This window comes from Stegodyphus dumicola, chromosome 9, assembly GCF_044657685.1.
Source record: "Stegodyphus dumicola isolate Sdum_Otavi_A_Nest chromosome 9, ASM4465768v1".
Taxonomy (NCBI): Eukaryota; Metazoa; Arthropoda; class Arachnida; order Araneae; family Eresidae; genus Stegodyphus; species Stegodyphus dumicola.
In genome coordinates, this window is record NC_140776.1 from 137,638,543 (window position 1) to 137,663,866 (window position 25,324).

A 25,324-nucleotide genomic window follows, 5' to 3' on the forward strand; every position below is an offset into this window, starting at 1 on the left:
CGTAAATTTATATTTCACATTCAGCCAAAATTAAAATTTGTTATGACGTATTCCGTCAATAAGAAATACTTGTTTCTATTATGCTTCCGAGTTTTGTATAATCATCAAGTTGAAGTATTGATAAACTGGTTTTACTTTAATCTTTAAGTATGTGATCTCTGAGCGAACGCTAGTTATCTAGTTATCTAACTGTTTTACTGCTATAGTAGCTTCGGCACTTTAAAATATTGGAGAACCGTACACACAGTTTTACCGCAAGATACGTTACTTTGAACATTTAGTTAACTTGTAGAATGCCTTCAATATATCAAGTTCAAGTATATCAAGTAGAGTGCCAAGTTCGTATTCGTTAATGTTAAATGCGTTTCAGCAAAGTATCCTCAAAAATGCAAGGCTGTTTTGTATCCGGAATAAAGGCTTATTATATTTAAGCCAATGTGATAGATTCTTTTTTGTGATATAAATGAGAAACCGAGCATATCCAAATATATTACGTGAAAAATATAAAGCGATAAATCAAAGCTTCATAGATAATTTTAAAGTAAATTAATTCAAATGCTATAAATATGATAATTAATATATTATATTTAGATTTATATATATATATATATATAAGATAAAAAATATGAAAGCAAACTTCTAAATTAAATCACTATAACCTCTTTTATTTTCTATTTTCATTTGGAAACTTCATCCATCTGTCCTAAAAAAGTCTAAACTGAGTCATTCGAATTAATCATGCGATATTGTAAACTAAAACTAAAAACTCTCTCCCTTCTTTCTAGAAAGTGATTCGTCACTTTTGCTTGTGCTATGCTCTTGGCTAGACGTTTTTCTGCAATTGTGTGTGTGCTGCTACTTACGTTTCTATAGGAATAATATCAAAATTTAAAATGTTCTTTAATAGGCACGAGTAGAGTGCCAAGTAAATTAAAATAAATAAAAGGAATTTAATCCGGCTCGATTGCTTATTCTTCAACATGTATGGACGCTCTAAGCTTCAAGTACCTGCGCAACTAGTATTTCTACGCATTTACGTCTCAGTGTTCTTATTTCAGTGCCTCTAAAAGCGTTCTGTCTTCGGCCAGTTCTAATTATGAGGAAATCTACATGGGTTTGTTATTCTGTGCTCACAGTGAATCATGGTAAAAGTCCTGTTTCACCGAAAATTTTAATGCAAGTTTGTGCCGCATTCATAATCAAATCTTTCATGTCTTTGTCATCCAACTACAGTTTCATTACACACATATATATGTAATGTTTTCAGTTATTCCAACACATCGTGGGTGAATGGTGAGGCTATTCCATTTCACGTTTTGGCAGATGGTTGACGAAGCTGGGATGATTGCACCACGGAGAAAAATGACGACTCAGGACTTTTCACTTTTAACAGCATATCTTTATTTTATTTTAGAGCAGATGATTTTTTCCAGATGAAGTTATACAAATAACTTATCCAGTAATTGAATTATTAGATACGACTGACTTTAATACGTTATAACGTTCTAACAAAGAAAGAAGAGCATAGCGGAGGCGTTAGCAGCACGAAGGCGAGAAGGCATCTGTGTAGGAGAACTTATGACGCAGCATTTATATGAAAGGTTATGTAACAGAGTAGCTTCTAGAAAAATGTAGGAAAACTTATGACGCAGCATTCATATGAGGAGGTTATGTAATATGTAAGATAACATTATATGAATCAGAATTATAACTATAAACATTAATTCTTCCTCTTTATTCTAAAATCGTAATAACTTCTCTGCATTGCGTCATTTCTAGATTATTCTATGACCCGCGCAGCTCTGATGACGTAATAATTATAAATCAAAACTTTTCTCTTCGCGTGCTTCCATCTTTCATAACTACGCACTTCAGCTTTTGCTCTCTACTGTGCTAAAATGTAATTTCGCTGGCTTGCTTTCTATCTCAACAATATCAAAAAGGTAAATGTTCTGTGGAAAGGCACGACTAGAGTGCCAAGTGATTGTGGTCACAAATATCAGTTGCAAATAAAAATGGAATTAAAACTGCCTCGACTGCCAAGTTCTTTAGATATTACCAAGTTAGCATTACTGACATACTACGCAATCAAAATCTTCTTCAATATGGGTCTAATCACGCATTCTACAGAGTGTTCAGTCTTTTCCTTTGCTTTTATTATGGCATATATATATTATTATATTTAAATCTGAAAACTCATCGAGGTACTGTTAGAACGTCAGCACGAGATAAATTCGTTTTCCTTTACTGAATTCAAAAATGACACATCAAGAACACATAACAGTTGTGTCTTCTTTCAAAACAGCTGTCTTGATTAGGAAATCCCTCTGTTTTTGACATAGCTGTCTTACACTGAATAATTTATCAAAAAAAGTGACAAGCGACAATTGCTACAACACGGTAATATTTCCAGTGAAATGGTAGAAGTAAAATTTCTATAAGAATAGATGTATTAATGTAATGGATAAATGTATTAATTGCTGGAAAAATAAGTACCGTATGAAATGTAGAATTTTCAGATTTTCTCAGAACGTTGCCTTTCGCTAAAACGTAAAATCTTTAATTTTTCAGCTCGAAAGGGTTGTTAGTCCCGAATGGGATATTAGTCTCGAAATGGCATTTTACATTGAATCACTATAAATGGCGTATCACTTTTCAAATTGTTGCCGAAAAATATTATCTCTCTTATTCTTAATTGTTTAATTAAAAAATTAAAATTAAACAATTAAGAATCTGCATGAATATATGCATGTTTCTCGCAAGTGAAAAAACAACTGTGCTTACAGCCATCAAATTTTGAATAATGTTGTCCTTCGCCCGAGCTGGGGCACCTGGAAGCTCGAATTTAGAATTTGCTTTATTGTCTACTTCATATTTTGTAAAACTTCAATGAAATTTTGATTAAAAAACTCAATAATTTCAAAGCGAACAGTGGCAAAAATGTAAGGAATAAAACATTTTTATGTAATTTTTATGTATGGCAAAAATGTAAGGAATAAAACATTAAGAGCACGAGACTCTATCGGAATTTCTAAAGATATGCTGTTTTAAAATATTTTATGCTTTTGCCGTTGAATCGAATTTTATGTGGAGTAAGCGTGAAGAACGTGGTATTTAATAAATAAAGTAAACACGCAAAATGTTACATACAAAGAACAAACATATAATACAAGTATAATACATATAATACAAACATAAAATACAAAGACAAAAAAAAAATGTTTTGTAAAGCCATCTTAATAATAAAACTGAAATGTAAAAAGACTGAAAAAATTCAACACTCATATCGAGAATTCTAAACGTATACTGCTATTCTGCTTTTAATTTTTTTTTAATTTTGCTGTTGAATTGTGTATGGCGTAAGTGGAAAAAAATGATGCTTAATAATAAACCTAAAAATAAATAAATAAATAAATAAATAAAACCAGCCACCCCCGCCCGAAACAAAAAAGATTAGTAGGAATGAGTGTAACAGCAGACTGGTAGATTGCGAGCTCAGCGAGAGCTTAAGAAACCTTAACAAAACCTTTTGGGTGACGGTAAAAATTTGGAACCTTTCAGATTATTATTATTATAATTTTTTCTTTTTCAAGATTTATTGTCCTTCTAATGCTTAACAAACTGAGGGATCTAAAAGCAATAAAATTCTAAATTTCATTGCTTTTAGAATTTCTAAAAATTTAATCTGAGTTTTATTTTTAATAATTCACCTAATTGTTTTAAACTAAAATACATTATATTTAACTGATAACTTTTAAGAATATTTAATAACATAGAAGTAATAAAAGATGTTTATAACGTCATGCATTATCTACCTTGGTACCGAATCGTTAAATTTCCCCCTATGGCTTCCTTAAATATTAATCAAGTAATAGTAAATAAAATTAAACTATACACAGAATTGTTATTAAAAAGAAATTAATATAACCGCTTTTTTACCCTGATATATCTCTCTAGGGTTATTTACCTTTTTTCTATATTTATTTTTTTCATGTATTTTCCTTTTATACTTATTTTTTTTAATTGACTGAATTATTAAAAATATGAAAATCAGAAGAATAAGAGATTTTGAATCGTTATTTGTAATACTTACAAGTAAAAATATGTTTTCGTGTTTTAGCTACTAAATCCGTAATGCACTATTCCTTTAAGTTGCTTTAATCCACATAATTTATTTCCGCTACTTTAAGCCAATAATTTATTGTCTAATTTTGATTAGTCTCTCCATCCTTTGATTCGACTCGCATATCGTTAGGACTGATAATTAAAGTTTGACAGCATCGATGAATACAGATGTCTATGAACAGAAGATTTGCTGCCAAAAATATTCAAACTCTAGGGTTCTTATGAATCAATCAGTTATTATGATTCGGATCTTCACTTAACTTCTTTCCGTATTCCTCACCAGAATGCAAAATATGCAGTACAGAGGCTGTTCGCACATTTCTTAGACGATTTTGGTAAGCGGTAATAAAAACTCGTGCTGCAAAAGAAGTAAATGCAATTGTACTATGTTTTTAAGTCAAAATTATCGTCTGTGGCTTGAAAGTTTTGTTTTTATTCAAAATGGCGAATTTAACGAAGCAGTGGTTCGAAGGCTACATTTACGCTCTTTCCGAAGAGAAATATGCATACTCCGTTATCCAAAAACGATGTGAGAGTCATGGTTTTGTGATATCTAAAGCGTCGATAGGTAATATCATCAACAAGAAAGGGGAAAAAACGTCAAATTGGAGCCTCAAGTGGGGCAAAATTTAAAAAAAGTATCCAAGGAAAAAACGAATATCTTCGACTATTGCAAAGGTACGTTGTTTAATGTTAAAAGAAACTCCCCTTAATCAAAGGACAGTTGCAAAATCATTAAAATGCTCGGTGTTCACTGTAAACAAAATGATAAACGTTGATTTAAATCTTAAGAAAGCGAAAAAACGCAATGTGCATCGTCTTCTTCCAAAACATATCGCTCAACGCAGGACACGCTGCAGAATTGTATATGAGAAACACTTATCCAAAGAAAAATGGAAACCAATTGTCACAATAGATGAAGCATGGGTGTATTTAACTGATTGTAACAAAAAAAGAGCCATTTATTATCATAAAAGGGGAGAAAAAAATTTAAGTACATGGTTCAAAGAATCGAAAGAAAGATTTCTAAGGGATTCATGATTGTTGCTGGTTTTTCTTATAATGGCAAGTTAAAAATAAAGAGAGTGCAAAAAAGGTCAAGATTAACTCCAAATACTATCAGGAACATATGTTATCACAAATTTTTCTGAATGAAATATCATCGCTTTACCCACAGTGCCATCAATCTGTGAGACTCCATCAGGACAAAGCTAGCAGTCACACATCAAAATCCAATGTAAATTTCCTAAAAGAAATGGAACAGAAAACTGGTATCAAGGCCATACCCTTCACTGATATCCCTACTAAATCTCCCGATGTGTCACCTATGGATTTTTGTGCTTTTGGACTTTTAAAAACTGCATTTTCCAAACGCTGTCCCAAAACCCTAACAGGACTCTGGAAGGCTGTTCGGGAGAAATGGGATAGAAAACCTCTTCTGCCACTTCAAAAGGCATTATTATCCTGGAAATTTCGGTGTCGAAAGATAGTTCAGGATAAGGGATGTCAAATAGAACATTTAAAACACAAGAATTTTATGTAATTTAGTTTTGTGAATACAATATACATCGTCTAAAAAATGTGTGAACAGCCTCTGTATAATTAAGGTGAGGATTCTGGATCTTACACAGGGAGAGCTTCTGGCCCTTGCATAGCTCTGTTTTTTTTTTTTTTTTTTTTTTTTTTTTTTTTTTTGCAGAAAAACGTTTTCAAGAAAAATTATTAACCGTATAAAGTATTTTGGAAGGAACGGAAGTAATAGCGGCACAGGGAAAGTAGTGTGAATGTGAGGGGAAAGTAATCTTAGCAAATTAAAATTGAGCACCAGAACGGTTTTCTTTTTTCTTTCTTTCTTTTTTTTTTTTTTTTTTTTTTTTTTTTGAGAAATTTATATGATAATGTAACACTTAAAATGGATTTTTTGAAGTCTGCTGAACCGAAAAGTAATTTTCAGGAAGCTATGTTGCAATTGGAGATAAACAAACTGGTGAAAAAAGAGATTCAGCCACCGATCTTGAACCTGAAGAATTTGAAGCCGGAAGAGAATAAGCTAGAGCAGTGGGTAAGAAACTTTTCATAAGTATTCAATGGTATCACAAGGTTAACTCATGTGGTCAATCATTCGTCAGAAACCGGAAGTCCCCCCCTCCTCATGTAGAGCAAAACCATATCGCTATGGCAAGGTCAAGGAGGAGATCATAGAAAAGCATATTTCGGAAATGCTGAAAAATAAAATTATAATTCCTACGATAACCCTGTAGTATTATGCCGAAACAGGTAAATTGATAAATGTACATGGGGCACCAGAGACTTCACTACAGAATCGAACAGTTAATGAATTGGAATTTTTAGGCTTTCTAATTGCATCTGAGGGATCAAAACCTCTTCCGGAAAAGGTTAAAGCTATTCTTAATGTTAAATTGCCCAACACTGTTCATCAGCTAAGAACCTTTCTCGGAAAGCTTAATTTCTACCATCGTTTTTTCAAAAACGCCGCCAGTACGCAAGCTACTTTACACGACTACTTAAAAAGCACAATGAAAAGAGGTAATCAGAAAATAACGTGGATGGATGAAACCATTCAGTAATCTGAAAAAACTGTAAAGAAGACTTAGCAAATGCTGCTCTTCTGTCTCACCCAGACCCAGAATTACTTTTTCGTTGTGCACAGATCCATCGAATTGGGCAGTAGACAGCAGTTCGAAAATGGTAGTTGGAAACCAATCGGATTTTATTCCAAGAAGCTTAGCCTCGCACGGAAAACTTACAGGACATATGATGGTGAACTTCTCGCAATTTATCTTCCATTAAATACTCCAAACATGCCAAACATTCCATTAAATACTTCGCCTTCTTAGCATGCCTTCGTAGTGTAGTGGTCAGCGTTCTGAGCGCGTATTCCAAAGGTCCGTGGTTCCATTCTCGGTGAGGGTGTTGCTAATTTTTCAAGTCTCCTGTTTCCAAAAAAATACCTAATGTCCCTACAGTGGCGCCCGAGCTAAGAGGGTGGTGGATCATGATTCTCCAAACCCAGGATTTGGCAATTGGGTCTCCTAAACCCCAGTTGGTCTTTAAAAGGGGGGAATATATAAGGTATTTCTCCCGCCTTCGTAGTGTAGTGGTCTGCACGCTGTGCGCGTGTTCCAGAGGTCTGTGGTTCGATTCCCGGCGAAGGCGCTGCTCATTTTTTATCACTCCTGCTTCCAAAAAATACAAATGTGATCGAGAAGATTTTCCTATATGGTGCTTCTGCTTGGAGCATAGCTCTAAATAAACATGCTCAAAGATAATTACTTTCTTTACAACGTTTATTTCTTCTACCAATCACTAAAGCTTACTGGACAACTCCAACAAGTTCTAGCATGCAATTTTAGCATGCATTCCTCCAATAACCCTCACTCTACTAAAAGAATCAGTTACAACCAAAGCATTATGTCTGCGACAACCAAGTTCCTTCTGTCATCCCTCAGATTATGAGGAACTCAGACAAATTCAAGACATTCATCCAGCACGTTTATTCCCCGAAAATTTGCTTACAGACTTATCGACTAATTTATTTCAATTACAAATATTCACAAATCTATTCAAAACAGAGCTGGGTGTAGGTTTTGCCTTTTGCGCCTTTTACAATGGAATGTAAATTAAAATCTAGAAAGCAAAATTAAACAAATCAAGTTTCATCCTCCATGCAAAACTATTGGCAATTCGAGAGGCAATTTAATTTGCGGAAATGTTCTCTACGACTAGCATAATAATATCTGACAGTGCTTTCGAGTATTCAAGCTGTAGTTAGGGCAAAGTCGTTCTCCATTAGTGAGAGATATTCAACATCTGTTAATGCACTTTCCAACAGATACAAAACCAAAATTATATTAGACACTTGCTCATGTGGGCACTGTCGGTAATGAGATCGCTGATCAGCTAACACGAAAAGCTGCAAATAGTATTTTAACATCAATTATTTCCTTGCCTAATTCAATTTCTTACTTAAAATCTCGTTTAGAAAAAGATCTTACGTCACAATGGAAATTTTTATGATCACAAGAAGTCACTGAAAGAAGAACACTTACCTTCTTACCCATCCCATCACGTAAATTGGTTTCTACATATAGTGCAGTGACTTATCTTCTGACAGCTCATGAACCTTTTGTAGCCTACTTATTTCGTTTTGGGCTACATAACACAGTTGCATTTGTGGCTTACCAAGTACATTAAACCACTACTTGTTTCAGTGTCAAATAATCAAAGATTTACAATTTTGGCCGTATACAAAGACAATGCTCGTGGATGGTTTCAGCAGATTCTCAGGAACAAATCTCTTCCCTAGAAGCTTCAGACTGTAATGAACTATTTTATTATAAACAACGACAATCTTAATGTAGTATAACTCTAATTTTTATTTATAAATTTTAGCTATTAATGTTATTAATATAAAAGCCGCTAAATGAGCAGAAAAAGCTTTCAGAAAAGTCTTTCAGACGGAACAGCTGCTCATTCTGTGCTTTCCTGTCTGACATGTATAGATAGAACAACTTGAATGGAAGCTCTTCCGCTCGAAAACATGTCGGTGAAAACTGTAGAGAAAGCTTTCTACATCAATTGGATAGCAACGTTTGGAATATCCTTACATCTAATTACTGATCGAGGAACTCAAATTTCATCTGGAATAGTTCAAACCCTGTCAAGAATCTGTGGCATTTAGCTTTCACATAACACAGCCTATCACCCACAGTACAATGGCTAGAAAAAAGGTTGCAAGGATCAATAAAGGCTGCTATAAAAGCTCATAATAATAAATAATTTAGAGTGAAACATTACCAACAGCTCTCTTAGGCCCACGAACAGCAATCCATGAGGATACTAACTACACAATAGCAGAGATGGTATATGGAAAAATATTAAACTTCCTGGAGAATTCTTTGAAGCAAAAATAAATCATGTACCACCTGGAATTACTTGCCCCCCAACATTTCTAACGTAACATTCTTTATTGGTAGGGGAGTAAATGTAACGGCATAAAATGTAAGTAGATAATTAATTTAAAAGTGACTCACAAATATTTTAATAATTATAAATATTCACTTTGCATATTATTGTATTATTTTTAGGTGGCAACAGTTTTCATACTGGAGTTCTTTTCAGATTCCATTGCTTTGCTTTTAAGAAAAAATTAGCTTTACTACTTGAGTTAAAAAATAAAGGAGTTAGTGTTAATATGATAGTATCAGTTGAAGGACAATAAATATGAAGAATATGGATACAAATTTTCCTTCGTAAATATAAAATTAGAAAAAAGAAATCGATTTGAAATATATTTATTGAAGCAAAATACGTTTTTCTATGCCTTAGAGCTTCACTCTTTAGAATTCTCATTTTTGAGGTTGTAGGTAGGTAGATGACGGAAGACTGGAACGCCTGATCTATAACATAGGTAAGCAGGCATGTGTCCCGCGTCCTCTCTTTTTGAGGTTGTAGAGCCACTAGCACTTTTGGAACAACAGACGTGAAAAATGAACAAAGCTTTTGTTGGGATTCGAACTTTGGACCATCTGATGCTAGCGGGATGTGGTTCCACAATAATCCCGAGATAGCACGCATTAAGGAGGGAGAAAATACCTTGCAAAGTTTTCTCGATGTTCTGCATCCTTTTATTGATTAAAGTACTTTTTGCTGTCTGTGAAGAATGTATGTTAAAAATTATCAAAAAGTCTAGAGTAGACGCCGCTTTATGCGATCACGGTCAATGTTATCATTCGGATATTGTTATGGAATTGCCGAAGTACCGCCCATTTCTACACGAAATCATGGACAATACATCGTTTACTGGGATAAAGATTTCAATTAATATGATCAAAATATTATAGTAATTTTGTCAGAAGTAAAGTCGCCAAAAGTCAAAATAGTTTATAAAAATTGGAAAGCGTCAGAAAAATGTCGCCAAGTAAAGGCTCACATCGTCAATCAGCTCTTTGTTTCCATTATACTCAACCATTTAAAATTATTGAAAAAAACTAGTTTGGTTTAGATTTTGAATAACTCTATCGATTTTGAGGGTGATCAGACACAGGTTTCACTTCTTCAGGAGCAAAAAAAATTCTGCAGAGTTTGTTTTCTCCTGATCCTTAAAATAATTTTCTCTGAAAACATCTACGCCAAATCAAGCTTGCTTTTGTGCCTAATTTTAAATTTTACATCAGCATGTTCTGTCTCAGTGAATGTACGATGCCTCTCAACAGGATGCCTTCCCCCCTCCAACTATTAAGATTAGAGGTATAGCATCGGTCAAACAATTTCCAGAAGTGTTATGAACAGTTCTTAAATGATCTTTTGGCTTTTCCTAACAAAAATTCTGTGAAATACTTATTTATACACTTCTAGTCGAATTTTTATTAAACTAATTAAAATCTATTGTTTTTAAACGATATTTTTTCTCGTCATTTAACATTATCATTCGGTTAATGTTTTCAAAATAGCCGTGAACAACGTGATTACACAAAACGGTGCCCGCTGTATTTCATTATGATAAAAGTTATGAAAGCCTCTTTCAATCTTTCAACTAAGCTGCAGATTGCGTGCATTCTGTCTCTTTTAGAAAGATCTAGAAGTCTGCGTCTCTTCTTTATTAATTTATCTATGAAAGTTTTATTCATACAATAATTCATGTCTTACATTTTCAGTAAAAGTTCTTGACAAGCTGCGGTTACGTTTTAAAAAGTAGGATTTAATGACAGAGAAGCTTGCATCAAATATTTAAATATCTTTTGATAACAATGGAAATAATGCAGAATATTTCAAAAAGCTTGATTGTGTGGCTAAATCTTTCGCGACTTATAGACCGTATATCTGTAGTTTTTTTTTTTTTTTTTTTTTTTTTTCGAAGCAGGACATGGGAAAAATGTGCATTGCCCTCCCCGAGACTTGAACCCTGGACCTTTCGAATATACGTCAAGAATGCTTTCAGTTACACCACGAAGGCAAGCGGAAAGGAGGGAGAAAATACCTTATATACTCCCCTTTTTAAAAGGTGACTGCGGATCAGAGGACCCAGCTTCCAAATCCTAGTAGTGTCTGATTCTCGTCCACCACCTTTCATTTCGGGCGCCACTTGTAGAGTCCTGAAGCAGGAGACATGAAAAATGCGCATTGCCCTCGACGGGACTCGAACTCTGCACGTCTCGAATACGCTTCGAATGTGCTTCCAATTCGAACCCTGGACCTCTCGAATACGCTTCGAGTATGCATCTGATTACACCACGAAGGCATGTAGGGAGAAGGGAGAAAAATACCTTACCAAGTTCTAGTTAAAGAAGTGAATCAAAAACGTTAAGCTTTCAGGTTACATCCATTTTGGTTGCGTGATTTTTTTAAACATAAAATTCTAATCTTTAAACAGGCTTTCTCTGACTAAATTTCGAATTAGTAAGTTTAGATTTAACATTACTAAAAGTCTTTTTTTAAAAAAAGTTTGCGCTACAGTATCTAAAATTGAGCATGAAAACATTTTCAAAATTTTATGATTTATTCTATTCATTCGAAGAAATGATAATGCGAATCACTAACGTCAGAGAATTTATAAAATTTAACTTATAAAAGATACGAATGCAAAAACTTGGAATTTTCATTATAACTTTCAGATTTTTTTAAAATTTAATCACTGGCAAATAAATTCCAGAAAGATTTCAGAAAAGATCTGTTTGGTATGCAGCACAACATGGCATCAGTATTTAATAATTTTTGATAGTATTTCTACGAAATTGTTTTATACTTCACATTTCATATGGAGATAGCTTTCTTCGTCTTTTTGCACTTCAAAGGTGATCCATTGTTTTAAATTATCATGTAAACACTCATCATGGCAGAATAAAGTTTGAAAGCAAAACGGAAAAGAAATACTGGAAGCATCATTTAACATCTACACATCTCGGAAAGCATTGCTGTTGTGTAAAATATAAGACTTTCAAGCAATGAAGAACAGATAAAATCCTTGGCGATATCAATTGACAAAATGTAAAAGTAACTAATAAGCAAGTTATTAGTATTATTAAGAAATTAATTTCTTTGAAAGCTGGCTGTAAATTTCCAATTCTAAGCCGTCCTTACTTTTGGCTGTCGATTAGATTCTGCAGTTTCATGTAATGTTATGACTAGCCAGCGGACAAGCAGTCAAACCGCTGAACACTGGTAGTTCGACCTTGGCTTTAAATATTCCCCAATCACCCTTTAATTGGAGGTATTTTTCTCCCGCTTTTCAGCGTGACTTTAATCTTGTGTGTCTCAGTTACACACACAAGATTAATGGTGTTTAATCTTGTGTGATTTGTGGTCTAAGTGGAAGCACGTTTAGCCAGAAATCAGGAGGTCTGGAGTTCGAATTCCAAAGAGGAAATTGGTGATTTTTCTTGTTTCCTGCTCCGATAAATATCTAATGACTCTACAAACATGCATCCAAGTTATCTTTAAAAGTCCTCCACAAAGGCATCACTCTCCTTACGGAAATAGCTAGTCATGCTTTGCCATAATCTGAATAATACATGTTATCTGAGATGAGTGACAACATTTAATCCCATGTCGGACAATCGAGACTGTTAAGTACAACAGAACTTCGGTTATCATTAATCTGGAGACTGTTATCGTGACGGATAAATAAGTTAGATGGATAACAGAAAGTTCTCCCACCCTTAGCACCGAATACACTACCAGAGTCAATAGCAAAGATCCATTTTTAGCTAAGGATATGGTATAGTCCTTATAAAAATCAAGATTTGAATTGAAAATTATGTATTAGCTCCACACTTTTTTGTTGCCGTGTGCACGCGTAAGCGCGCACACTCACGCAAAGAAGTTTAACGCGTGGAGTTTTATTAAGTTATATTTATTAATTTATCGCACTGATTCAATGAGTGACTGATAATAGAAACTTATGGTTATAGGGTTCCAACCTTGAATTTACAGCTATGCATTTGGAACCTTGAGAACTGGTAAGCCAATAATCGCTTTACCTCAGGAAACAGAAACGTAAACTCAAGAAGGGTTAATTACCCTTTATTGCTCAAAATAAGGATTAACAGATGGCCCTTTTCTCAGGACGTATAGAAAAGTCTCCACTTGTGCTTAAACTCAAGAGTACTAAGAAACTTAACTAATGCTTAACTAAAAAGATATATCCGAAGCTATCAAAATTCTACAGGAGCTGGCCTCTAAATGTTAACTAAATGGCAAAACTATCAAGGGCCTGCAATACGGCCTAGCGTAGTAATAGCTTAGAGAGAGTGTAGCCAAAAGGCAAACGCGCGCTAGTCTGAATCTCTGGCTCTCTAACGAATTCAGTGGGACTTCGACTTAAGTACCGCTCTTCCTTCATTTGCATTAACCGCGATTCTAAAAACACACTCTGACAGGAAATTTGTAAGCTGAAATTAGAAGAGACAGGGAAGTAGCTTTGAAGAAAACTGTTAAAAACTTAAGATAAACCTTACAGGGTGATGGTTAATCGAGTTTCCAGTGCAGGTCTTGAATTAAACAATGATCTGAGACACTAGATCTCAGCCTTCAACCTTGGAATGAGAGATATTTAAATGAACTTTCTAGTAAACTTTAATTATAATATATAAGCAGTTTTTCGTTCGAAGAAATTTTTAATCCCGCCGCCTCAGAATAGTTTACTAATTTCACAAATTCACTTAGAAAGTCTTTCACAAAAATATTCCTTGCCAGCCACATAGTCTGCGCTTATTTTGTATTGTAAAAAATTATCTACTTGCCAGAAACTAAGAGTGTATGTCAGCAAATGGAATTGTTAATTATCTTCGAAAAGAAAGAATATAGATGCCTGAGAATTTTGTTTGTTAAGTAAAAGCGTTTGGAATGATGTTCCTCTTGCCTAATTATTATTACTATTTTGTTCCATTTTTCATTTTAGTTTTTGTGGCCGTGACTGGTAATGTCATTCTAGTTTTGACTACGCTACTAGTAAATAATGTTACTAAGCATTCGATTTGCGCAAACATGGAACAACTTCTCAAACTCTTGCGTGTATTGATTGAGTTACCTTAGTAACGAGAAATATACATCAGATCATCGTACCTTCCTCAAAAATAACGGATCAATGACACTTTTAAGAGAGATGCAATCTTCGAGTAGCGTGAGAGACGTTAATGCTCTTTTGCTTTTAGGATTTGGTTAAAAAATAATGAAAAGAATTGTCAAGAATTTTCGGAAACAATTTCATAGTTAATAATGCGGTCAGTAATGTCAAAAATATAATGGTTTTATTGTTTACTGAAGATAGCGTTATATCTAAAAGATGTTCTGGAGTGAAAGAGTGGTATTAAACGTTCTTCTAGTGTGTTTTTGAATGACATCTGAATCCTTCTGCGCGCTAGTTCACGCAGATTTGCGAACAACTTGCCCTGTAACAGGTAATTTTTCTTACTTATTTTCAAATTCTTTGTCATTTGTGTTATCATTTCTAACATTACGCTCTAATTGTTAGTAAAATATAAGCATTTTTTAGCTTTCGAAATATTGAAAAAAAAAAAGCATGAAATTCTGAATGTACATACACAGAAAATTATGTAATATGTGAAACGATAGTTAAAAACTTTTAAAAACTTCCAATCTGATCCATCAGCTTAATATTTAGAAGGAATGTCTGAGTACGTCAAAAATTCCATATTGAACTTTTTAATGGAGAAAAGGTTACGCGCATGAAACTTTCAACAATTAGTCGAAATTCCAAAATGGCCATTAACTGCAAGTTGTTCGATAGATAACACCCTACACCATGTAAGTAATATCTCATTTGAAATATCAGTTCCAGTTTAGGCTACTGACTTTAAAAACCATTGGTTTGATGCAGTATGGAGATGAACATTTCAAAAGCAAAATCAATTTTTATGACTGAGAATGATTTCGCTACGCTTCTTCAGGAAAAGCTTTTGAAGCTTTTAAAAAACCATCCCAAACGTTCATGAACCTTACAAGCCAATGATATTTTACTTGGTAATCTGATTTCAAGAAACTCAAAGCGTTTACCAATAAGAAACGAAGTAGCTAAGAATGAGAGAAAGCTGACAACGCAATCAAATTAATGACGAGGATTACACAAATGATATTTGGGAAAAGTATCTTCATCCATAAAAGTGTGTTCGTATTTTTGACAAACTAAAAGCATCAGATTAGCTCAAGCTGTTGTGCGTTGTTTATCATTGGAGTAGGAACTCTTGATTATGTGCTTTTTACAAGCAAAACTTGGTTTCGTCTAAGTGACTATGTCAACAGCCAAAAAAACATGAATATGGAGCTAGTAAAGTTTGTGTATTTCACAAGACATCTCCACATTCATTAAAATTGTTTGCTTTACATATATGCCAGATATTGTGTGCCTTCCTTCCCTTTTTTAATGATTTTAGATGGAAATGGGCATGTTGACATCATCCTACACTGCTTGAAAAGAAGAGGAGCGCTTTTTTTGGTTTCAGCATGGTCTAGTGAGCAATCTGGCATTCGTTTAAGGAGACAACGTAATTTTTCGCTGATATTTTTGTTGACTGCTTCATTTCATAAGGACTGGCCTCCCAGTGTCCCTGAATTTGTCATCCGCGCATCTCTTTCTCCTAAAAGCACATGTTTATGCAAGCATTCTTGACTCTGTTGATGAACTTCAAGCGGACTGTACGGTTTATGTTAATTAACAGTTATTAGGATTTGAACCTTTACTATAACTTCTGACCATAGTTCGCACCAGAATGCAAATTAGTTATATGTAAATGTATTTATGCTGAAGGTTTGAATGTTTTACAGTTAGAGCTTTTGGTGCCCTCTGTTGCAGTTATGTCCTTTCGTCAGCTCTGCCAAAGATTATTCTGGCTAGTAATTTTGCTAGTCAACGTTGAAATCACGCCGTTAATTATTTGAGACAGCTTAACTAGTCACTTTGTGTAGTCTCCTATTACGTTACATGAATTTAAACTTTTGTTATTTTAAATACCCGCAAGTGGAAGGGATATTTTTCCTTTCTGTAAGCACAATGAGTGTCTTTCGCTAAATTTAAAGAATTAATAAAGGGTTATTTTAAACTTCGTAAGGCTTTATTATATTACTTCAGACTGGAGAGAATTCGTTTTGTCAGTCTCGTAGAGCCTAAAGAATATTGATTTCAGCTTTTACTCGGTTAGAACCCTAGATTCTGAAAATGAAATTTAAAAAAAATAAGGATTCGTACATTGAGAAAGTGATCTCAAACGTAGAAAAATACGTTCGTGCAAAGATTCAGGAGAAAGACTCACATTTTGAATGTATACTCTAACGATGTTCAAAGTTTTGTTATTTTTTTTCCCTTTCAGAATAAGATATTTTCCAATTTGGTTCATGTCTGTGGTTTGATTCATCAGTACTTTTGTTTTTTTATTTGCCACATTTATTGCATAATTTACTGAAACGAAAAATATTAGGAAAGTAGAAGTGAAAACAACTTTTTTTAGTGAAATTAATATCCAACTTTGACATCTAAAAAAACAAACTCTTACCATTTAAATCAATTTTTAATGGTCCTTTTAATACCAAAATATGTTTTTATAATTTGAGAGATCAAGTAAATGTCTGATAGGCCTTGCATTAACTACAAATTTCTGTTTTAAGACTGGGATTTTTTTTTCTTGGGGGGGGGGACGGTGAGAGGGTACAAACAAAAACAGCAATTTGCAATTTTCTTCAGCTGCTAAAAAATGAGATTTTTTCTAAAAACTACGTTTTTTGAAATACGTATACAAAATTTAATGGATTGTTTTCCTATCAACAGAAACAAATACTGTGTTTATTATTCTTTAGATATATGTTTAATGTAAATAATTTTGCTACAAAAATAGTTTGAGTAGAAAGGTTTGCAAATACCTCTTGTTTAAAACGCACCTTATACTGTTACTTAACCTATCTTTAAAGGTTTCCGAAAGTGGATGTAACGTTTCTATAAATATGAACATTTATTGAAATATTCTATTTTACTAATAACACTGCGAAATATAAAATTTAATTATTGTTTAACTTTCATTATTTATGTCATTTTCAGTATAACATTACTTAATTCCTTTGCTGTATATGCTGAAAGCCATAAAACATTATAATTTACAACAGCATTTAACTGTTGTATTCTTAATTCACGTAGTCTAGATACGTTTATTTATACTGTACGTTTAGTGTTATTATTATTTGCCTTAATATGTAAAACATTTCCCAGTATTTTTATAGGAATCAGCTTCATTTATTTAATTGCGAGCCAAGGGTTTCTGTTTGTGCATCGGAAGTTAACACATTAAGGCAGGCATTCCCAACCCTTTCTTGCATTAAACATCTTTTTAAAAATTGGTTTTCATTATCTACACCTTACATTTTTCTGTATATCGTGCATCATGCAATATAATCATAATAAAATAACATAAAGATAACAAAAACATGAATAAAAGGTCAAGAACATGAATAAAAGTTTTGAAAAAAATGGTTTATGAGAGTTATGTTTTATTTTTTATATTATTATTTTATTTTTAATTAAACAAGTTTTCAGAAACAAAGCAGATTATAACTGCTTAAAAGTTCAATTTTAATTAAGTGATGTGCACTCGATATATTCGTACAATTTTTCAATATTTGGCATACTACGGCTTATTTTTTTAATTATTTCGTCGCAATAGTGCTGTCAGATTTATGAAAGAATTCTAACTCGGTATCGAAAAAGTCTATAAATTTCTGCAAGCAGTTATTATCTGCAAAGGGTGATCGATATTATGTCTATCAACTACCGGTGCTTATTCAGCTGTCAGGCCTTTTGATCATTATTTATCACCTTTAAAATTTAATTTCCTCCTCCTCAGGGGGCTAATACCGACACCGTTAGGTACGACTGTTTTATAGTAATCCACGTTTGTGCTGTGAATTACAGAAGCCAGATTAGTAAATCATATTAGAAAATAATTATTTTGAACGTTATTTTTGTTTGATTTTTTTCAGAACGAGAATAAATCCTTCATGTCTTTTTTAACTAGTAAATAATCTTTAATTTAATTTGATCTCGTAATTTTATATAAAATCCATTGAATTCTACAAGAAATTATTCTAATATTTTTTATATTTTTTCTGTATTAAAATCCTAAATAAATTTAAAGGGTGACTGCGGAAATCGAATATCCGTAAGAAGTTGCCCAGTTGCAATGAACTCCTGATTATGTGAGCAGCATTTCCGAACGAAAAATTCTGAGACTGATAATAGAAAAAAATTTTTGCGATAGAAGGCGTCTGAATAACTGCTTATACATACGAATTAAGACATTATGCTGTAAAGTGATATAATTTAATGTGAAGGTGGAAATAAGAGGAGATGCGCAAATTTGAAGAAAAGCGGAGAGTATGCAAGAAATAGAGATTTAATTCGTAGATATGTAATATGGCATACAGTAGTACATGAAAGGAAATATATTTATTTATGTTCAATAACTGAGAAAGAATCATTGCTGATTGAAGCTGAACGAAATGCTTTACTTTTTGTCGCTAATTAGAATATTTTTCCTGTTAGTTATAGCTACCAAGATGTTACTGAGAATGCTGTTAAAAGAGGCTAACCAGATACTGGAAGATGACTTTTATAGATTTAAGTGGCATATGGTCGTACATTCAAATACGTATAGATCCGGAAAGCCTTATCCGCAACAAAATCACAGATCCTGTCATCCTTCGGCCGAGTCACATAAGGCATTTAAAGAAAATCGCAGTCTCTGGAATTAAAATACAATGCTCGTATACCAAGGAGCCATACATGTAACACTACTCAATTTCTACATACCCTCTACAACAAATGTAAGTTTATCAGAGTGACTTTATTTTCTCCGGGATTTGAACCACTGATTTTCTAGTTCCCAATTACATTCGCTACCGGTTACAACACGCATGGTAGAAAGTAATAATTTCTTGTATTTTTTCCTACTGAAAGAGCAAAGTGACTTGGAAGAGAAGAACGAGATACAGCCGGCCAAATCCAGGTAGCAACGAATTAGAGTCTATCACATTTTTAGTTAGGTGCCATTGAAGAGCAATTAGGTTATTTAGGGTAAAAAGTACGAAATATCAACAATATCGTACCGGGCTTTAAGGGGTGTTGGAACCCCAAAATCTTCAAAAAATAATGATTTCGGATTTTTGCATTTTCAAATTCTCTACACTTTTATCTTTCTAAAAATACCATTCTTTAATCTCTATGAAAATTAGAACTGTAAAAAAATCTAGTTTTAATTTGTCATCTACTGCTTTGATCAATGAGGATTTTTACATAAAAACGCGTTTTTCTCCAAACGTGATTTTTTTGTACTCGATGTACCTTTTCTCAGGAACTACTGCTCACAGGTACCTAAACTTTTTATGGCTTATTTATTAAGTTCCCTAATATTTACTGAAATGAGCTTTTTGTAATAAACTTAGAAAAAAAAACTCTTTTTTTTTTTTTTTTTTTTTTTTTTTTTTTGTGAGAAAAGGGCTAAATTTTACTAAGCCTAACGAAATATTCTGTAATTTACTCTAAAATTCAAAATGTTTCAAAAGCTCATTTCAGTATAATCAGATAGGTATACTTTAATTACAGAATAAAATTTCAAGCTTGTAACTCCAGCAGATTTTGAGAAAAGGTACATCGAAAATGGCCAATTTAACATTGTCGGTATAGGGGTTTCTGATAGCCCTTAAATCAAGGATCTTCCATATACCAGCCGGTTGTGTTAACCAAGTACACCCCGAGAGCAGGTACGGAGGAAAGCGATAATTCTTCATAATCTGTGTGGGATCAGATTCAGAGATAACAATAATTGTACATGTAATGGAACAGGACATGTCTCACATTATTTATTCAAATAGCATCTAACTCAAAATCGTCATTTCTCGCAGCCTGCAACACATAATGTCAGAGTATAAAGGTGAAACACATCACCGAGAAGAATGGAGTTTGACTAAGCGTAATAAAAATAATCAAATATACCAAAGAGAACTTAGACATCCTATAAACTACGTAAATTATACAGTTTATATTATACAGTGCAGTATTATACAGTACAGAAATTATACAGTATATACAGACTCTTACTTGCATATACGGATCTCTGCTGACTCTTTGACTGAGCAAACCTGAACCAAGAAAGGAATACTCTGTAAATATAAAGCAAAACAGGGTAAAATTCCAGAAATTATAAAATAAGTAATTTCAGTTTCTGTTTCTGTACTGGCTGCATAACAGAACTTTCTGGATGCTTCTCTATAAGATTCATACGCTGTCAACAAGAAGGAAAAGATTCGTCCTCGCGAAATATTGTATCAATGCGTCAATGATTATCGGGCATCAATGAAATTATTTCTTGTGATTATGTATTTGAAAATACAAGGAAAGAAAATATATAAATGGGGATGGAAAGCAATAAGAATAATGAAGGATATAGAATTTTATGAAATAAGGAATATTCCTGATGCGACGATTTAAAAAAAACCAACGCGACAGCGTGTAGAGGAAAATATTGATGAATATTAATGAATAGGTTAGTATAAGTTCAGGGGCCAACCTATTATTTATCCTGAGGAGGTAGGTAAAAGCCTATTGTACTGTCTATCCAGATTAATATTGTCTTCCTAAGGCCCATGATGCCATTCTGTTGCCGAGGTGCTACTGTTGTTTGCTGCAACCAACATCGCAAGCTCTGGTAGTGTCATCAGTTGAATAGCGAATGTAGCTACAATGGGGTCCTTAAAACGTCTGTACAATGTTATTACACAGTACGAGCAAATAAATGAATTCTATTTTAATGGCATTACATCTCTACTCTGTATTTCTGATATTTTGACAACATAGCTCTCAAGAAAGGGAATGCGACAGTTCTTTGTGAGGAAGGATATACAATACATAATTTTTATCATTATTTTTATGAATGTCTATTTTAAATATCACAGTGTAGGCTATTCGTATGAAACTACTGAAGAGTTCATTTTTACGGTATGGATGCGTTAATTTCAGCATTTAAGCGCCATTTCTGGATTATTCATCCATATCCGTGCGTCAATTATCGTTGATAAAGGAAAGGTGCACGCAGAAGTTTTTAACTACTATTTTTTACTTCTTTCAGATTCTGATGGCCTGTCCAAAGCTCTGCAGCTATGAATCGCTACGTGACTCTGAGTCCTTTAGGTGATGGAACGTATGGTGATGTTGTTCTCGGTAAGCGGTTGGACACTGGAGAAAAAGTTGCGATCAAAAGGTACTTTAATATATAGAAAGAAATCATTAAAATTTCATAAAATGTGAATGAAAGTGGTTTCTAAAACTCTCTTTCAAAGAGAAAAATTCAGATAAATCCATTGTACCTGCAATGTATCGATGCCTTAATTTTTCGGCTAGATAATTCTGCTGTCAAATTTTATCTCTATTAATTTTATTTTTACTTATCCTATTCTCAAGTTTTATAAGCGCAGACATCTATGCCTTCTTCAGAAATAATATCATCCGTTTATAAGCGAAATATTTGTACAGTGTTAACAATTTTTGTCCATTAGTAATAAAAGAAAAAAATAATCAAAGTAAAATAACTTTTATGACTTTAGCAGTGGAACTTTTACTGTGGTTTCTATAGAAATTTCAACCATGAATTAACTTTCAAACGCATTATAGTTCTGATTAATTAATACTTTTTCATTCAGATTAGATTTGTAAACAGCAATAAATACGTACAATGTTAATGCCAGTAAGTGTTTAAAAATTAAATTGGGTATCTAGGAATGTGCTGCCTAGAAAATTATTTAATTAGCTGTAATAAGTTTAGTTTTATTCCGATTTTAGCTTCCTTCTTCAACATCAATTCAGTCTTTTGACGAAGACGAATTTTTGGAAATTTTATTGTATACTGTAAATCGAGAATAATTTTCTATCGATATAATATTTAGCTAAAAAAATTAATTATTTACCAAAAAAAAAGAAGCAATTTTTGTCTCGAGTACCTTAATATTTGTATTACTCGAAAATATTCCTTGACCCATTTTTGTAACCGATTTGTTTTCAATATTTAATTGCTTAAAAGATAAAATTACTTAAATGAATTTCCTGTTACTTTTCTTACACAGAAATGAAAAACAGTTAAAAGATAATAAAAATAAAAGAAGCTTTCTTAACTAATGCTTAATAGTTATCCTCAGTTATACGAATAATCAAAATAACATAATTTCCTGAAATGAAGTTGCTCATAAGAAACTGAGGTAATTTTTTTTTTCTCTGTCTATTATAGAAAACTATCTGATAGTAATCTGATATTTCAATATTGATGGAACACATGATTTCCTTGAACATGATTTCAATGTTTTTTTTTTCAATGATCTCTTATGAAATACGTAAATGATTATTCATTTAATTTTCACGTACAATAACTGGCAATACCACATTTATTCCTCTCTAATTTTACTGATTTTTCTCCTTTGAAAAATTTGAAAGAAGAAATTATACGTTCTTCTGAAGAGAAATGGTAAGGGTAAGTGTTGGCAGATTTAGAAAAAGAAAACGCTTAAGAACAGATGTGCTAATATTACAGTACTCTATATTTCAAACACTTTAGTTTAAGTTATTGCTTTTGATACTCTTCATTCTACTTACGCATTATACTACTTTGCTAGCCATCCATACTTACCTATCATAAATGAGAAGCTTCTAAATTATATGCTGAAAAACCTAGGGAAGAATATATGAGTAAGCTTAGCAGTGATCAAAAATGCAAAATGTGTGCAGTGATTCAAAATATACTTGAAACAAACATGTACACTGTGGAAAAAAAAATGACAATTCTATATCTCCCGTTCTACTGGGCCGATTGACGAAATTCAAGTTGCGTTTTTCATGTCTCGAAAGCGCGACTTATGATATATATTATATTTTTATATAGCATTGTCCTAACATAGGTATTTTGACATATAGTCGGACTTTTCCTGAAATAATATACTAATTTTTTCCATAATTCGATTCTACGACTCAAATTATGCCCAACTATTAAGTTTTGTAATTTTTGGTGAGAAATTTATGGTGAAATTTAAAAATTTTTCTTGGGGGATTTTTTTTCAGTTTGCGCCAAGAATAATTCACTTAGCGAACTTCTTAGATTATAGCAACCTATTTTCCTTTCTTTTTTTTTTTTCATTGTTCACGAGTGGGAAAAAAAGTCATCTTTCATACTTTCAAATACTTTTACAGAGTGCGTAAACCCCATTTTCGTTATTATCGCTTATAATAAATACGCCAAATTTCTAAACTCGCCAAAATATAAATTCACGTTTATCTTAGGAAATTTTGAATAAAAAACTCTAATTTTTGTCAGATACGCTTAGAAATACATCTACTTTAAGATAATGCAAAACATTTTATAAGTTATAAATCAAATTTGTTTTCGAAATTTTTTTTTAATTATCTAAAAATACAAATTTTTAAAACAAATCATAAAAAATAGCGAATTTTATTTGGAATGACCCTAAATTTCGAAATATGAAAGGAAGAATCAAATAAATTTAATAAAAAAGAGATATTAATATATATATACCAAATTAAATTAACACTGAGGAGGTAAAATTTCGAAAGCTAATTTTTTACAAACTACTCGTGCGATTTTTTACAAAACTTGGGAGTGTGGCATTATTTGAGTCGTAGAATCGAAATATGGAAAAAAATTGGCATGTCATTTCAGAAAAAGTCCAATTTTGTGTCAAAATACCTATATTAGAACAGTGCTATATGTAAATCTAATACATATTCTAAGTCGCGCTTCCGAGACATGAAAAACGCAAGTTGAATTTCATCCTATACTTTTTGTTGTATATATTTATAAAACACAATAAAAATTATTTAAATTTAAATAAATGTATACGTATTTTTCGAATTTTGGTAAGAAGGAAATGAATGATCTAGCGCTGATGTAAGTAGAGCATAAGTGCAAAATATGTTGAGGACCACTGGTCTAGACAGATCAGTTCCGTCTAGATTCCTGGGAGAGTTAATATAACCAGACTCATTACTTTATAATTAGTGCTGCGATATATGGTACTTTTCTGTTAATGAAGCGCCAGTTAAAGCTAAAACCTTGGCACAAAATTTAAGCAAATGGCGGCATCCTTAACGGTACATAAAGCTTCATAAAAATGCAACTATTTTATATACACTGCCCTCCAAAATTTAAGAAACAGCATGTTTTTTGTGTCTTATTTGAGAATGAAGCAACATAGAAACAAGAAATTTACAGGACATGTTCATTAAACAGTTCTTTAACGATTGCGGCATAGAATGTTTCTAAAGTTCAACAAAAAATTGCACTCTAGGCAGAGAAATACTGTCTTGTAGAAACAGTATATCACAGCTTTTTGAGGAAAAATGAGGTGGTAACATTACAGAAATGGATTCTAATAAGGAATGTGTTCCACCCCTAGCTGCCATACATTGGCGTCAGCGACGCTCCATGCTGTCAATGAAGTTGTCGATCAGTGAAATGAGAAGCAACGACCAGAAAAGGAGTAATTTTTATTCAAGCTCATCTAACGACATCGGAGGAGGACTTGAAACAGCAACCTGTCTCCCAAGAGAATCCCAAAGATGCTCTATCAGATTCATGTCTGGGGATATAGCTGGCCATTCCATCCGCTCCATACCGTGACACTCAAGATATTCTTCAGCAACCCGAGCTCGGTGCGGTCCTGCATTGTCGTCCATCAGAAAAAATCCAGGATCAATAGCAGCGTCATATGAGCGGATATATTGATCAAGTATCTCGTCTCGATACCCCACACCATTCAAAGTTCCTCCAAAGTGCGACCACCGAGAAAGATCCCCCCAGACCGAACCACTATTCCACCACCTCTGTAATTGCTTGTATCCGGTGCGTTGTTCCCTCCAGATCAGCTAACGACCTGAATCCCTTTCCAATGTTAACCTGGACTCGTCTGTGAAGAGAACAGACGCCGATTGTTGACTGGTCCAGGAGACGTGTTCTCTTGCCCAACATAAACGTCGACCTCTGTGTCCTCAGGTCAAGGGGACACAAACAACTGGTCGTATTGCATACAAACCTGTATTGTGCAGGCATCTGCGCACTGTAGTAGCTGAGATTCTTGTTCCTGTTGGCACTAAAAGATCTGCCATGAGCTGATTCACGGTATT

General features: G+C 33.2%; 1 protein-coding gene across 1 annotated transcript in view; it reads left to right on the forward strand.

Moving 5' to 3' along the window:
- The first annotated feature begins 14,254 nt into the window (after window positions 1–14,254).
- Window positions 14,255–25,324, forward strand: part of LOC118189124 (serine/threonine-protein kinase ICK-like) — a 56,831-nt gene continuing 45,761 nt past the window's right edge. Inside the window, exons 1-2 of the mRNA XM_035359666.2 lie at window positions 14,255–14,543; window positions 21,270–21,401. Of these exons, the coding sequence (XP_035215557.1) occupies window positions 21,301–21,401 (101 nt within the window). The 5' untranslated portion in view covers window positions 14,255–14,543; window positions 21,270–21,300. The remainder of the gene's footprint in view (window positions 14,544–21,269; window positions 21,402–25,324) is intronic.